This window comes from Pinus tabuliformis, chromosome Q (assembly GCF_031772625.1).
Source record: "Pinus tabuliformis cultivar Carrire ecotype Pingquan chromosome Q, CPIR1, whole genome shotgun sequence".
Classification (NCBI taxonomy): Eukaryota; Viridiplantae; Streptophyta; class Pinopsida; order Pinales; family Pinaceae; genus Pinus; species Pinus tabuliformis.
The window spans coordinates 207,269,410-207,287,283 of record NC_142296.1 but is presented as its reverse complement, the minus strand read 5'-3'; the positions used below and the strand labels follow the sequence as shown (position 1 = coordinate 207,287,283).

Here is a 17,874-nt window from a genome sequence, read left to right as displayed (position 1 = left end):
AAACAAATTATTTAACATAGTAGAGGGTTGATAATTTATGTGTCAATTGATAAAACAGTAGGGAAAATAGCTTTTCAAAAGACATAATTCGAGTTGCTAAGAGAACTAGGTGCGGGATCATCAGTTGTATAAGCCATGGCCATGAGCTTATGCTCATAAAAATTACACTGCCACTTATATGGTCGCAAAAAAAAAAACTTGGGAGTGTGGGTCATGGTGTGGTTGCCTCCATTGCATACATAATTTTTGAAATAATATAATTTAGAGTCAAGTCATTTGAGAAAACTTGGAATCTTGACCAACTTGGAAACTAGGGCAGGGTAGTCTAAGTAAGAGGGTGAGCAAGCCACTTATACAATGTATAAATTGAAAGATAAAACACCAAATCCCTTTCATACATGATAGTCAATCAACAAAGGATGTAACAGGGGGATAATATGAAATAGGATTTACTCCCAACATTATATTCAAGAGACTAAATGAGCCAATGATGAACTAGAGAGTAGAGACCAAATTCTTCTCATACTTGTGACCACAAGCTTTATCTTCCTCTTAGTTGATTTCCAATAGTTCGCTTCAGCTGTTGTCAGCACCAAAAAAGGGTTTTAAAGATTCATTAAACTCAACTTCTTCCTCCAAAGAAAAATAATATATGGGTAAGTTAACAACTGATGAAATAAACTTAGGTCACGTGTCACCAACTATTAATTTTTTTATTGCATGGCTCATAAATTCATCATAGGAGTGGCATACCTCTACAACTTATGATCATCCTTTTAATATTTACACAACTTGTATAATGTTCATTGTTTGGATTCTATAAAAAAAAATTGGCATGCATGGTGAAAATGTATGTGATGATGTCCTTTGATGCCATTGAACCTATATTGCAAAATTATAGAAGGGTCATATTAATTAGATTGGTATGTGCTAGATATGATTTATAAACTTTTAGTGCCACACAAAGACTACAGATGGCCCAACCACAATATAGGCTGGGTTGTTGACAAGATTGTACATGAGTAGGTAGTGCTTGCGAGGCCATGTTAAATGGTTTGAATGAAATTGACCTTTCCCCTGTTTTCATATGGTCTAATATTTTAAATGGAAAACTTTTACTGCCATGCCATCCCAATACTATATATTAAACAACTTTGTGTTAGTAGCATTGGTGAGAGTGTATGACCTTTTGTGGGCTATGAGAGAGAGAGAGAGGGAAAAATTTCACTGCCATGCTATCCCAATACTATAGATTAAAAAACTTTGTGTTAGTAGCATTGGTGAGAGTGTATGACCTTTAATAAACTTTATAATAACTTAATCATCATGTGTTTGTGTCTTTTGTGGGCTATGACAAGGTTATTAGAGAGAGAACCTCTTGCAATGGGCATGTTTGGCTCACCTATTCGCAAGTGAATTCTTGCAGACACTAATTTAAATGAGAAAATTTTCATCGCCAACGAAACATTCTCGAATAAAACCCATGGGGAACACCTGTACCTAAGATTTGGGCATACTTGTATCTAGGGTTCCTGGACTTATTTTATCCAGGTTTCGTGGAACAATTAGGCATGTAAATAGATTCCTGGCTAGGAAAGAATCAATTTATGAGCAAGCAACCACTAGAAACTTAATTCAAACTGAAAAGAGTGATGCGAATGATTGTAGAATGTTAAAATCCTAAGATCCAAACCACTATAAGCTTGAAAATGAATGATTAAAAGTTGACTATTGGTACCATTCTGAAGTCCTTAGATTTGATTTAATTGTAGATTATACAAATGTAAGAACTTCAATGTCCAAAAGCAATCCTAAAGCACAAGGCTCTAATGTCATCGAAGTAGAATGTTTGGAGGAATATGCTTAACTCGCTATGGCTATACTTTACAATTTGAAAGCAGAGAAAAGTTCCCAAAAATATCCTACACTAAGAGAAAAGAAGAATTGATACAACATCGAGATATAACTACTAAGGAGTCTATTGAAGAAGAAGACACACATTCTTGAACAAAGGGCCTCCACTACTTATTTCAATCATTCTATATCTTTTATTCAGGAAAGAAATTAATGTTTTCAATATTTTAATGTGATTTCCTAACTAGAGGTTTCTCGCGATGGGAATGTGAGGCTTACCTATTCACCAAGTGAAAGATTGCATATACCAATGTTAATGAGAACAATTTCATCCCAGAGGAAACCTTCCTAGAGAAAAATCATGAGGCACACTCACACACACCTAAGTTCTGCAGAGACTTGCATCTTAATGAGAAAAATTTCATCCCAAATGAAACCTTCCCACAGGAAAATCGCGGGGTACACTCGTACCTAATTTCTAGGCATAATTGCATCCAAGGTTCCATGACTTATTTTATTCGGCATTTGCACAATAGCTAGGAATACAAACAAATTCCCAACCAAGAAATAATTAATTAACGAGTGAGCAACCACCAGGAACCCGATTCAACCTAAGAAAAGTGATGTGAATGATCATAGAATCATAAAATCCTAAGATCCAGAGCACTATAAGCTCAAGAACAAATGATTAAAACCACATCACAAGTTAGCTATGGGAATGGGAGGCCTACCTATTGGCCAAGTGATTGCTTGGAGATACTAATTTTAATGAGAATAATTTCATCCCTGAGGAAAAGTGTGTACCATAGTCATACATAAATTCAAGGGAAATTTGCATGTTAACTAGAGAGAATTCATCTCGGAGGAAACCTTCTCAAAGTAAAACTGCAGAGGACACTTGCACCTAAGTTCTAGGGATACTTGTATCCATGGCTTCTAGAATTATTTTATCTGAGATTCGTGCAATAGTTAGGCATGTAAACAAATTCTTGATGAAGAAAGAATCATTTGACAAGCGAGAAACCACCAAATATCGTTGCTTCAACATAGGGGGAAAACCACCCAATCCGGACCTTAAGGCAACTCCTTTTCCATTTAAGTAGTGGCTCCGACTAGATATAATGGGACTAGTTTCCCAATGAGGGTGATTGAACGAATATATAATTCTTATAGTTCAGTGAAATAGATGGATTTGTAGCAACGAATAAAATGGGAAACATATATATTAATCTATTCTATAACCCGGGATTTTTTAACATTCATCTAGATGTGATCTATAATAATTTTCCATAGTGAATGACAATATAGATTGATAAAACACCAATGGAAATAAAAATATTTAAACATGATTATTATGATTAAATAGTTAATCAGAATAATATATATAGCTCATATCCCATTTAGAAAGAAGGGAAAATTGCTTAACAAGTATTTAAAAAACATCAATGGCAGCATGATCAGAAGTGAATACATGTAACACTATTTTTTTTTTGAAATATCATGTAATAAACAATTTGCAGAGATAAATTCACTATTTATTTCATGAAAAAAACAGAGGCACAAAGATAGAAATACCATATGCACGTTTTCTTAGCTCACAAAGGAAATAACAGTAGTTTAATCCTTCTCACAAAGATAATTCCAGGAGTACAATAGTGCAACTTCTTGAAATCCTTTATTGAAAATTCATAAAACCATGTTCCAGTCTTTCTATTAAAAAATGATGAAAGTACAATAGTGCAAGCTTTCGTAAGCCTTTCTTCATAAAATTCAGGACCTTTATTTCCTACAACAGCTAAGCTTAAATAGCAAAAACAACTCTAATCTATTGTGCAGAGCGTTGAGGGCATTAAACAGATCCCTTCAACAATGTTTAAAGAAAACAATATTTTGGTAGCGGTTTCTTGCAAATGATTTGTTGTCATCATCAACTTCATTTGTTCCATCGAATTCTTCGGATGTTTGTCTATCTGTTTGAACTGATCTGTCACTAATCAACATAGTTGTTTCTCTCTGTTATGGACCTGAACATGGCAAACAAGGATCGATAAGATAAACATGAATGATATGATAAACAAATTTTATTTGAAACAAATCACTTTTGTAGGAAATCAGGAAGACATATAGCACAATAAATATGACAGAGATTGTGGAGAGGAATGTGGAGTTTTACGACTTATCACAATCGGTTATCAGAGTTTAGGGTAGATCATAAAACAATTGCAATCAGAATAGAGCTAGGGGCAAAACTTTAGAACAATCGTAATTGGATTAGACCGGGAGTATTTCACGTAAAATCCAAAAGGGGGCCTTTATTAAATCACATTGCAAATGACGTTCGGAAAGGTGGATGGCTTGTTATAAACTATATTCTTTTAAAATTTGTGATTGCCACGGATGCGGGGTATATATGAGTTGGAGTGGATAATCCTGTCGAGTCCGATCTAATCGCAAACCACAAATCGGTTGGGGTGAAAGGTTTATTATAATCCGTGTCCCTTTAAATTTTGCGATTACAAGATCCTAGGGTTATGTCATGGATGACATCATAGTGACGGTTGGGATGATGTGGCAGATGACATGGATCTGACATGGTGGAAGATGTGGCAACGACATGGATTTGATGTCACTGCTGACGTCATATCACAATCAGCGTTGGGGTAGATATCGCAATCGACATAAGGAAATGGTTCTTTCGATAGCTCTGGATGCGGGATTTAAATGAAATGAAATTGATAATCCCCATGAGTTCGGGAATATCACAGATCGCAATCGGCTAAGGGAGGAAGCAAGAGGCAAGACCTTTAGATTCATGTGATTGCGTGGACGTGATTTTTTATGAATCGTAGTGAATAATCCCCGCAGGTCCGGTTTAATCGTAATCACAATTAGCTAAGGTAATGGGGTATAGACTTAAGCCTTTGTAACTTCCACGATAGTCATGAATGCGGGGAATTAATGAATTGGATTGTATAATACCCACAGGTCCGGTCTAATCACAATCGCAATGGAGTTTGGCAGAGGGGTCTCGAGCCTTTGGAACTTTGTGTGGTTTGTGATGTGATGTAGTGATGTGGCCTTGTGGGTCCTGACAGCCTCAGATTAATGTTTTTGCACGTTTTTTCTTTGTTAAAAATATTTAGAACTATGGCCCATTTCCTTTGTATTTTTTGTGCTTTGATCTTAACTTTAACTTCTGATTGTGGAGGTTGGGTTTTGGAATGATAATCACATATCACAATCGGCTAGGGCTTAGACTTAAGGCATTTGGAACCTTTGTGTGGTTGCGATCCGAGGAAGTGGGATGAGTTGAAGATTGTTTAAGATTTCGATGTTAGGGGATTGGATTAAAAACTCCGATTTCCTTTGTTTCAATAACCTATATTTTTTGAATACTTAAGGTTTTTTAAGCCTAAGTATAGTTTTGATCTCAGGGGCTATTAAAATTTGGTTTTTTTTTGGATAATCAAGGTTTAATATTTGGGTTTTAATTTATTTTTTTAAGCCTAAGTATTAAACTTTGATTATATGATTTTTTAAAATAAAGGGTCCCTATTTTAATATAATAAATTTCATAGGAAATTTGTAATATATTAAAATGGGGGTTGTTGGACAATACAACATATCCTAAGATTCAAGCCATTATAAGAATGAAAACAAATTATTAGAGTCGTACCACAAGTTGAATATTATAACCATTCTGAAGTCCTCAGATTTGATTTAATTGTAGATTATATAGGAGTGAAAATCTTCAATGTCCAAAACTACTCCTAAAGAATAAGCCTCTAATGTCATAGAGGTATAATGTTTGGAGGAAATTTCCTGCACTATGAGAGAAGAATATTTGACACAACATCGAGCTATAACTACTAAGGAGTCTATTGGAAAACACGAAGTTCAACCATGACTTGGAAAATAGGAAGAAACCTATCATTTGATCATATATAGGAAATAGCTATCAAGAAAAGGCAATGGCAAGGGCAAGGCCTCACCCAAAGCCCAAAAGAAGGCACTAACAATTCAACAAAGTCTATTAAAGAAATTGATGGCGGCTCTAGTATAAAGAAGAAGAGCTCAAAGAAAAATATAGAAACCATGTTGATGCTTCTGCATGAGTCCAACTTGTAAAAGATTCCCCATTGGTGAAGAAATAAAAGGTAGCTACTAAAGAAGTTCAAGGATTAGAAACATATTTACCAAAATTAAGGTATAGAGAGAAAATTGGTACAAAGTCAACTACAATCAATATAGTCAAGAAAATGAGAAGCACACTTCTTTGTTGTTCACCAACTTGTGGCTAAAAGAAACAATTATCAAGATGCTAATGCTTCTTACCAATTTTTCATTAGAGAAAACAACAATAAAATTGAATTAAACTTGACTAACATGCAAGAATAATAAGCTACATACATCATGAAATCAAATTTTATTGAATCAATCATATAATTGCAATTTACTTTCTCAATCAATATAAGAAGTTACTTGAAGCTCCCCTCTAAGAACACTTAGAAACCCACCAATTTCTCCATATCTTCTGCAAACACTAGGAAACCCACACCCTCTACAAACATGGAGAAACCCACCGAAATCAGAAACTCAACAAAATTCTCCATATATTCTGCAAACACTGGGAAACCCCACCAAAATTCTCCAAATCTTCAAACCCTAGAACAAAATTATGTCACACAATTCTTTCTATGAATCCAAAGTTCTCGACTCTAAAGTACCCATATTTGATTCAATTGTAGATTATACAAGAGTGAAAAGCTTTAATTTCCAAAACTACTGCTAAAGCACAAGGCTTTAATGTCATCGAGGTAAAATGTTTAGAGGAAATCTCCTACACTAAGACAAAAGAAGAATCGACACAACATCGAGCTATAGCTACTAAGGGGTCTATTTAAAAAGAAGAGGTTCAACCATGACATGGAAAACAAGAAGAAACTCATTATCAGATCATCTATAGGGCATGAATCCTATCAAGAAAATACAATAGCAAGAGAAAGGCCTCACCACTGAAAATCTAGCAAAGTCTACAAAGGAAATTGTTGGCACCTCTAGTATAGAGAAGCAAAGGTCAAAGAAAGATATAGAAATTATTGGGCACCAAATCTCCTTATCTTTTCCTCACATTTTCACCCATCCCTTCATCCTATTTGCACTAATTCACATGCATATATTATGATAAAACTATGAGGTAACTGTCCTTTCTTATGTCTCTTGTAATATTTAATTGATGAAGTAAAGTCACGAGGATTTTTACCATGCGAACTACTAAAAATTGTTATGTTCGTAGATTCCGGTGAACAGGTATCTCTTTTGCAGCATGTAGCAGCAGTTCCACGATCGTTGTTTTCAAGCCTATTTTGGATCGTTTCTATTCTCGCTCTCTCAATGATTAGTGCTGTTCTGAACTATTGTATATTTTGGACATTTAGTTGCCAGGTTTTGAGGAATATGTTATTACCCATGTATTGTATAAAAGGGGTTTTATTCCTGTGCGAAGGGTTAGCCGCACAGAGATATGTATTGTAACAACTTCTTTATAGATTAATAAAATACAAGAAATTTTGTTGTTCTATCTCTAGCTGTAATTTAACGCAGCCCTGATCAGAGAGCTGGGCCCGCTCTTCTGATCAGGTGCTGCGCATTTCCTTTTTGTATGTTGTTTTACTTGTTTTGTTTGATTCTTATTGCTATTACACATCTCTATATATTGCTATGAATGCCTTTTAAGTTCTGCAATTTAATTTCTATTACTGTTACAACAATGTGTTGATTCCATAATCACAAACCCTTGGTTGATGTAAGGTTGTAACCTTTCCCCTGCATATACCTTGCACATTACCTTGAAAGTTGTACGCACCCGGATTGATGAATTAATGTAGGAAAGGGTTGAATATTTTATTCACACTCGGACACCAAAATTTTGGCGCCATTGCCGGGGAGGCTAACAAGGTGCAAGACATGATCTGTATCAACTAGAGGATCAATCTCTCGTCTTAGGGAGGGAAGTTCTACCCTAATCTAAGTCCTGAGCATAGTGTTTTGATTTTTTTTGTTTTTGGGCTGAGTTGTTTTCTTTGGTTAGCTGTTTTGGTTTTTTCTGCATTATTAAAACCCAATCTCTCGTCCTGGGGAGGGAATGGTCCTTTGACACCTTGCTCCAGGTCCCGATCTATAGATTTCCTTGTATGTGTGTGTTCTTTTCTTGTTTAGTTTCTTGTCCTGGGGAGGGAAGGGTCTTTTTACACCCTGCTCCAGGCCCTGAACCCTAGATCTCTTTTTAGTTGTTTTTCCTTTCTTGTTTGCTAAAAATCGATCTCTCGCCCTAGGGAGGGAATGGTCTTTTGACACCCTACTCTAGGTCTTGAGCATAGTGACTTAATTTAGATATTTTCCTCTCACCAACTTGTATGAACAAAGATTCTAATAAAAGGGGCAGAGGAAGAGCCCCAAAGAAGGGAGGACATGATTTGGGAAGGAATACTTATATCCAACAAATCATTGCAAAAGCTGAATTAGAGGCATCTTCTCGTGCTGCTGTAAGGCTAGGTATTCGAACAAGATCTGAGGGACAATCTATAGAATAGCCAGCACTATCCACAGTACCCCCTGTTGATTCAACACAACATACCCTTCCAACAGAAGAAGAGGTATACAACAGTATACTTGATAAAGGAGTACCGTTGTTGATAACAGAGGAAGAAGAAATTGTAAGCAGAAGATCTGAGGGATCAACCCATTCCAGTAGGGAGGAAGAAGTCGCAGAAAGGGGGTCTAAAAATTAAAGCCATTGTGATAGAGAGGAAGAATTTGTAGGGGTACTTTTATCACCAAGGGATAAAGGGAGTGCTATTAAAGCAACTCAAACTCCTGTGATAAGAACCATTGCATCACTCCTGCAGAACCTGCTGAAATCCCCAGTGATTATTGGAGGATATTCATGGCACCTACAACCTCTACTATTGAATTCCCAATTGGGGATCTTGGGACTGGCGCACCAATGAAGCCCATTCCTTTAACAACTTTACCTAGCTTCCATGGGCTGAATTTGGAGGATCCTAACACGTTCCTGTTTGAATTTGATATTGTATGTCGGGGATATGACTATATAACAGATGCTCATAAATTGAAAATATTCCCTCCTACACTAAAAGGGACATCCCTGCGATGGTTTATGGGTCTTGGAGGAAAGACTATCACCACATGGGATGAGATGAAAACCACTTTCCTGGAGAAGTATCAGGACTATTGTAAATCTTGAGATATTAAGGAAGAACTTTTTAAGTTCATGCAGAAAGAAGACAAGAACATGGAGGATTGTGTGGAGTGGTTTAAGTACACGCTACAAAGATCAGGTCATTCTACCTTGGATAAGGACATTTTAAAAATTTTCCTTCTCTGAGCCTTTCGAGAAGACTCCCTAGAGTTGTTAAACATAGTGGGGAAGGGAGACATATCAAAAGAGGACTTTGATACGATCTGTGAGTTGTGCATTCAGTGCTCATGGGGATTTTCAAGGAATAAACAGGGAATTTGGTCAACAAAAGTATCTGGTGCAGGTGTCACGAAAGTAGAAACTAGAAATCTGCTGGATAACTTGAGGACTGATATCCTGAGTAGCTTTTCTGCACAGATGGACACACTACAAGTAAAACAAAAACATATGGAATTGGAAAGGACTATGGCTATATTTTTCCCAAAGTGCAGAAAGAAGCATCCACAGAGAGAATGCCCGCTGAACTTCATAGAGGAATGTGAAATCCGTGAGCTGAGTCATGCAACAAGTCCATGCCCCTCCTTGCCAAGATTGAAAGTGTTCTTTCAAGGGACAGGCGAAGAGATGGAGCAGCTGTACTTTATGGGATCCAAAAATCCATGGCAACCTCGGCCACCAACTGGAAATCAAGGTATGTTTCCAGATCCATCTCAGTATTTCAATAATTGTAATATGGGTACTCAGTCCATGCCCTATCCACCTATGTGGCCCTAATATCAGCTTCCACCTTGGCAGCAGTGGGCTCCTCAAGCTAGTTCGAGTTCTTCGTGGGCTTCAAACTGGCATGGACCCTCTCCTCTTGGGAAGTTTCCCCAGTCAATGCCACAATAGCAACTCCAGTTTCCCTCTAATATGACTCCTAGTAATAAGCCTATTCGTCCTCGGCTTCCTATCCAACCCAATCTGAATCCTAACAATAAAGGAGCTCAGCAAGCTGACACCCTCAACCTACCTTCATACAACATCTCCACCATATAACTTTATGAGATGATTTTGAGATCTGGGTGGGTAGTAGATGCGCAACCCTCACCTATTATCATTACACAAGTTGGAAGTGAGGAAAAAGAATTAGAAACAGTTGAGGAGGAATCGAACCAAGTTAGTAAAAATCAAACACCTCCTTAGCCGCTAATTACTCAAGAACACCAAGCTGAACCACCCTATCCGGAAAGACTGACGTTGAGTAAACAGATCCCTCAAGCTAAGTTTGACTTGTTGGGGGAGTTACAAAATTTGTTTGTTAAGATCCCCCTATTACAAGCTATGAGGAATGTGCCTATATATGCAAAAACTCTCAGGGAATATTGTGCTAAGAAGCCTAAAAAGAAATCAACTGACCCACTCACCATTCACGTGATGGGAAAGCTATTAGATTTTATGATGGGTAAATCCATGCCTGTGAAATATGGGGATCCCGGGAACCCAATTCCAACCGTGCAAATTAATGGAGTCGAAATTCCGAATGTGCTGATAGATTTGGGTGCTGCCATAAATGTCATTACCATTGAAACTATGCATGAACTAGGTCTTCGAAATCTGAAACATACACCCACTGTGTTAGAGCTGGCAGATCGATCTACAGTCAAGCCAGTAGGAAAGTTGGAAGATATCACAATCTTAGTCGATTCATGGCATTACCTTGTGGATTTCCTAGTGCTGCAAACGCAGTCCCCAGCTGGTGGCCATCCCCTGATTCTGGGAAGACCATGGCTGGCAACCGCAGACACTTATATTGGGTGTCGTTCTGGGCACATGGTTATCTCAAATGGGTAGGTTACTAAAAATCTTGTGTTATACCCTCCTGCAGAACCTAGCCCATCAGTGAAGCCAGCTGGCCGCAAGAAACCTTTACTAGAGGAAGAGTCTGAATCTGAAAATGAGGAATTAAGACCAGTCCTTACTATTGGGCAGGCCCTTCAGTTGAAAATAGAAACAGAAGATGACACCATTACCACTTTTATTAGTGATCCCTGTTCTGTTTCAGATTCAAATCAGCGAATCCTAGAGTCTGTCTTGAGCTGTGAAACACAAGAAAATATTAAAACAACAGATGGATTCAAAGAGCTACCTACAATTGTGTCCCATGAAATCATTTCCATGGAGATAGAGCCACAGAAGACCCTAAATATTAATCCAGATCTATCAGAATACCAGATGAAATAGCTCATGGATGTTCTTCGGAAACACAAAGAAGCCTTCGTCTGGGACTACATAGACATGAAAGGGATTCCTGCCAATATATGTACCCATCATATATACATCAAAGAGGATTGTCGTCCTATGAGACAACCCCAGAGGAGGATGAACCCCGCTTTGAAAAACATTGTCAAGGAAGAACTTCAAAAGCTGTTGGATGTAGGATTTATTTACCCCATTTCGAATAGCCAATGGGTTTCCCCATTGGTGATTTTCCCCAAGAAAAATGGTAAATGGCGGATATGTGTGGATTACAGAGAATTAAATAAGGCAACATAGAAAGACCATTTTCCGTTACCATTCATTGATCAAGTCTTGGATACTTTGGCTAGGAAGAAGTTCTTCTCCTTCCTGGACGGATTTAGTGGGCATAATTAGATCCAGGTAGCTCCTGAAGATTAGGATAAAACCACTTTCACCTGCCCTTGGGGAACCTTTACATACCAGGTCCTTCCATTTGGTCTCTGTAATGTGCCTACAACATTTCAAAGGGAAATTTTGGGGCTTTTCTCTGATCTGGTAGATGACAGTGTTGAGATTTATATGGATGATTTCACTCCATACGGGAACTCATTTGAAGAGGGGTTGGAGAACCCAGAAAAAGTTCTTGAAAGATGTAAATGGATGCATGTCCCTTTGAGTACAGTAAAATGCCACATGATGATGGAAGAAGGAATAGTCTTGGGGCATTTACTTTCAGCTGTTGGAATTCGAATGGATCCAGCTAAGATAAAAGTAATATTTCACTTCCCGATACCTAAGACACCCACAAAGGTATGTAGTTTTATTGGTTATGCTGGTTATTACAGGCGGTTTATAGAAAATTTTGTTAAAATAGCACATCCACTTTTTCAATTGCTAACAAAAGATGCAGATTTTGTGTGGACAGATGACTCTGATGCAGCCTTTGTGAAGATCAAGGAACTTGTCTGTAGTTCTCCGATCCTTTGAGGGCTGGATTGGACATTACCATTCCATATTCATGCTGATGCCTCGTAGACAACAGTTGGGGAAATTTTGGGACAAGTGGACAAGGTACCATATGCAGTTTACTATGTTAGTAAGAAATTGGCTCCTACTGAGTTAAACTACATAGTGACTGAAAAATAATTCCTTGTCGTCATCTACGCCATCAAAAAGTTCCAGCATTATATTACCAGGTATCCCACCTTTGTACATATTGATCACGCAACAATCAGGTATCTAATGAATAAACCCATTACTCCTGGTTGTATTACAAGCTGGCTTTTGTTACTTCAAGAATTTGACATTACCATAGTAGATAAACCAGGAAAGGACAATGTGGTTGCTGATTTTCTGTCTAGACTAGAAAATAATGCTGAAGGTACACCCATAGAAGATAGTTTTTTAGATAAGCATCTTTTTGTAGTTTCTGCTAACACTCTGTGGTATGCAAATATTGCTAACTATCTTGCTACAGGGAAGATACCTCGTCACTTATCATATAGGGAACAACGGAAAACTATTCATCATAGTACCCGAAATTCATGGATGGCAAGGTACCTTGTTCACACAGGGATTGATCAGCAAATTCAACGTTGTGTATCTGAGTACGACATCTATGAGATATTGAAGGTTTCCCATGATGGCCCTTGTGGAGGAAATTTTATAGATAAAAGAACAGGCCTCAAGATGTTGCAGATGGGATATCACTGGCCTTCTATCTTTTGTGATGCTCGAGACTATGTCCGAAGATGTGACAGTTGTCAATGCATGGGACAACCTAGAAAATCGAATGAGATGCCACTACAGCCCCAAGTAGTCCTCAAACCTTTTGAGAAGTGGGCAATTTATTTCATTGGACCTTTCAACCCACCTTCTCATCAAAAGATTCACATTCTAGTCTGCACTGATTAGGTGACTAAGTGGGTGGAAGCCAGGGTGGTTGCGAAAGCAATAGAACAGGTGGTTGCTGATTTTCTTTTTGAAGAGATTTTTGCTCGATATGGTACTCTAAGGGAGATTATTTCAGATGGAGGGGCACAGTTCACATCCCACATGATAGAAAGGCTTATGCAGAAATATGGGGTTAAACACAGAGTGACAACTCCTTACCACCCCCAGGCGAATGGATAGATAGAAAGTACAAACATGGTATTGGAAAATATCTTGACAAAAAATGTAGCAAGCCATTGTTGGGATTGGTCTTAGAAGCTTCCAAAAGCCCTCTAGGCATAGAGGACAACATGGCGGAATACAATCGGGTTTTCACCATTTGAGTTAGTCTGTGGGAAATCCCCCTTATTTCCGGTTGAATTTGAGATCAGTATGCTCAGAATAGCTTTGGAAGTAGGATTAGACTTATTAGAGTCCTAGAAACGCCAGCTGGAATGGCTCAACGAATTCGATGAAATTTATTCAGTGGCTGTCCAGAAAGCTACTAATATTCAACAACAGAGAATGAAGTGGCATGATAAATTTATCAAGAACAAGGTGTTTCATACAGGAGATTGGGCATTTCTCTATGACTCCTGGTTCAAAGATTTCAAAGGGAAGCATCGCACTTGCTGGATGGGACCCTATGAAGTGGATGTTGTGTTTGACAATGCAACAATCAGATTGGTTAGAATAGATGACACTCGTACTTCTTTCTTAGTGAATGGACATCGTCTGAAATTATACCACCATCCAACTTCTAAGGATGCCTTCATCAAACATCTCTCTGATAATTTGGTTTGATTTTTATTGGTGCAGAGAATGTTATCTCTACCCTCTAAAAATAAAAAATAAAAAATAGTATATATATATATATATATATATATATAGAGAGAGAGAGAGAGAGAGAGAGAGATATGTTGTTACTCCGTCAGTGCTGTTACTCCGCCACTACTGTTACTCCATCGTTGCTGTTACTCCGCCACTGCTGTTACTCCGTTGGTTACTTTGTTGTTACTCCACCGCCAGGTAGGTCACCAGGTATGCCTTTGTTGACTTTTACAGATTCAATTAAAATATTCCATTAATGAGACATATATGTCCCGCAGATGGCCACATTTAAGTTGGGGGCAGTCCCGTCATGAATAAACGACAGCGTACTTAAACCACAATAATGATACATCATTACTAAATCTGATGCAAACGGTAACCCAAAAATAATGTGATTTTGTAATAATGGCCACGACGCATTGGAATTTGAATTTTGTACGCCAATAACCTATCGGTATTTTCCCAATGCATCAAAATTAATTACTGTAATTATTCCATTGTACTGTCGTAATTTTCCATCATTCTTTGTGATTCCCAAAATTTGCCGGCTATTTTCACTATCCTTGTACCTCGTGCCACCACCATGTTGTTACCATTGCCACTGTTAGTGTGGATTGTTGCTACTCTCTCCCTAACAGCTGACTACGTCCATTGTGTTGTTACTGTTTCTACATCGATGGGTGGGTTGGCTGTGCGTCACGAGCCAGAGGATACCACATTGGTTCGCAACAATAGGGAAGTGTGGCAGATCTTTGTTAATGCAGGTTGGGACGTTTATCTCGACAGGTTGCAGGGGTTTGATGAAGGAATTCCAGTAGAATTCACACCTAACTTGGGCAAAGAAATCTCACAGGTTAGAGGGATAGAAATCCTTGTCACTGAGGAAGCCATCACAGAAGTTAATGGATTACCCCGAAAAGGACAGAGCTAGTTTTCACAGAGAACATCCCTCCCAGAGTTCCCTAAAGCATTCCTGCAAGCTGGTGAGAGCATCATTCAAAAAGGCCAGGGGTATGACCGGAATTCATTACCACATCCATGGGGCGATGTAGCAAGTTTTGTAATGAAATACATAACTTACAAAGGGAGGTACACCACTATATTCAAGTATCACTTCAAGGTGCTAGCACGCCACTGATTTCCACAGTTAGAGGTCTTCTCATTGAACATGCCTTTCTTTTTGTTAAAAAGCCTCCAACTGATGGCACAATTTGCTCAACGCTCACGACAAGTTGCAACAGTCATTACCAACCATGGGCTGGTTCGACTATTGGTTACGCATGCACTAGCCCGGTTTCAAATTCCGTGGGAAACATTCCACGAATCGACAGAAGAAGAGATAGCAACTATTATAATTTCTAGGGAGGAGGAACTGGAAGGAATGAAGGAGGAACCAATAGCAGAGGATGAATATGTAGATCAAGAAGAGCCGGAAGAGATGGAAATGGAGGCCGAAGAATCAGAGAAAGGAAGGGAGCTTGAAGTGGAAGAAATAGTCAAGGCTGTTACACAAGAACCAACCTCAATTGTGCAGCCAATTGAAGAAGAGGTATCGGAACAAGGAAGGTTGGAGATGAAAGAAATTGTCAGTATTATAGTCGAAGCTATACCACAAGAACCAGCCTCGACTGTGGAGTCATGGAAGAAATTGTCAGCACCACGGCCGAGGTTGTTCCACAAGAACCAGCCTCGACCGTGGGGCCAATGGAGGAAGACAGACCAAGGGAGGAAAGAGCTGAAACAAAATAATTTGTTAGTGCCATAGCTGAGGCTGTTCCATAAGAACCAGCCTCCACTGTGAGGCTAATGGAAGAATATGGACCAAGGCAGGAGAAACCCGAGGCAGAAGAGACCGTGGAGCCCATAGAGGAAAGAAATATGGACACAATGGATGGGGTTGACACAGTGATACAAAAGTCCACCTTTATTATGACGTGCCAGAGGAAACAGCTAGAGTCATCTACTCAAGAAATGTTGGATATGGGCAGTGGTGTCATACAAGAACCACCACCAACACATTTGGCTTCGGAAAATGTGGAAGAATTAAATCATAAGGTTGACGCTGCTCCACAAGAACCAGTGTCAACCGCAGGACAAGAGGCCACACAGGAGGAAATCTCGGGCCAGAGCGGAATTGTTGCTGATAAAGGAAAATAGCTCGAAGTCACAGCTGAGATTGTTATAAGCCAGGCAGAAAACATTTTTCAGTTTTCTTTTTGCGCCTCCATTCCAAAAGGGGCGAGGGTGTCTCGTTCTCCCTCATGCTAAGAGGAGGAGGTTGCTATTCCTCCTCTTCTAAAATTTGATGGGTCGATTAAAGGCCCGATTGCTGCTAGTCTATTGGCTGTGGACTCCCAGTAAGACTGTCCTAAAGGACAGAGGGAGGAAGAACACCCCGCAGAACCACAAGAACAGCAACCGAGTGACAAAGGTGTTGTTCGGTCAGAGGCCTTGGAACCTAGAGGAGAGGAAGAAGCAGGTGCTTCTGAAACAGGGGAACTAGGAAGGGAGATTCTGATCGAAATTCTGGTGGACACTCCTTTGGTCGACCCGCCACCTGCAAAAACAACTTCAGATTAGGTCAAGGTAATTGTTAAGAAATAAGCAGTTTCTCCCAAGGAAGGGGGACCAAGCAAGACAGTCTAAATAGATGAACCTATAGATACTCTCCCGAGTAATCCACCACTTGATGAACCAACTGCAAGGCCGGTTGAGGTGGTTGTCAAGCAATAAGTAATTGAGGGAGAGGAACCGAGGCAAGAGAACTCGACAAAAGGGCCAAAAGATATTCCTCCAAGTAATCCACTACCTGTTGGACCAGCTACAGAGCAAGATGAAGTGGTTGTTAAGTAGGAGTGGATAGAATTGTGCGAGCAATGAAGGTCGCCCCTTAAAAAGAAATACCAACTACAATTCAAGGATACAATGCAGTTGAAAACAGAGGTTAGGAGGCTGAGGAAGCAAGTGCATCAACTCAATAAATAGGTAAGGAAGTATAAACGGCGGGCTAAGGAGCCCAAAGCTATGGTGGCTGAGGAAGAAACACAGGTAGAAAATGTGTTGACGACCTATGTTGCTACTCAGACAGACCCTATCGAGTACTTGTTCGAAGGCCGTGAATTCCCCTTGACAACTGAGATTCAAATGTTGAAATCCACCGTAGCCGACTACCAGAGTGAGGTAAAAAGAGCCCAGGAGCAGGTGTCCAAAGCTATTTTTGAATATGTAGAGCGCGTGGACATATTGCGGCTGAGGTATGCGAAGAAACAACTCAAGGTAGAACGGTTGGAAGAACAAGTGAAGGAATTGAAGGCTGACAAAGAACAGATGTTCAGCCTAGCACAAGAGGTAATGGCATGTCACCCTCCTACTTCTAGCTATGCCTTGTTCTTGCATGAGAGATTTATTTTCTTTTGTTTGGAAAGCATTAAAAAGGAGATTAGTCATGAGATCGAGGACGGTGTACAGTTCCTTCGTATAATGAGAATCCATGACTTAGCAACCCAACACTTGATGTGTGAGCTCTATCTGCATGGATACCTCCTGCGTGCGGACAAAGAATTTAATCCAGTCCCATATGTGGGGGACATTCATTTAAGGGCTTTTACCTCCTACACTCTCAATCAGATAAACTGGTAGAAGGCTTCCAATACGTTTGAGTCAAATCAAACCACAAAGCCTCTTATGATGAGAGGAGAGCACAAACAGTCAGTAACCATGTACAATAATCACACCACCTTTCTAGAGATCGATGGAAATAGAGAATGAATGTTGAGGACACAGAGGTGGTGCATCGATCTTTGTGTCAAACAAAT

The 17,874-nt window shown here is 39.1% G+C and overlaps 1 protein-coding gene across 1 annotated transcript; it reads left to right on the top strand.

Annotated features, from left to right (window-relative positions):
- The first annotated feature begins 10,492 nt into the window (after positions 1–10,492).
- LOC149218933 (uncharacterized) lies at positions 10,493–10,909 on the top strand. Its single transcript, XM_089386664.1, has one exon. It carries the CDS (start codon positions 10,493–10,495, stop codon positions 10,907–10,909), a length of 417 nt encoding a protein of 138 aa, XP_089242790.1.
- The last annotated feature ends 6,965 nt before the right edge of the window (positions 10,910–17,874 follow it).

Excerpts from the sequence above, each read along its gene's own strand:
- LOC149218933 (XM_089386664.1), top strand. The coding sequence starts at position 10,493 with ATGGGAAAGCTATTAGATTTTATGATGGGTAAATCCATGCCTGTGAAA.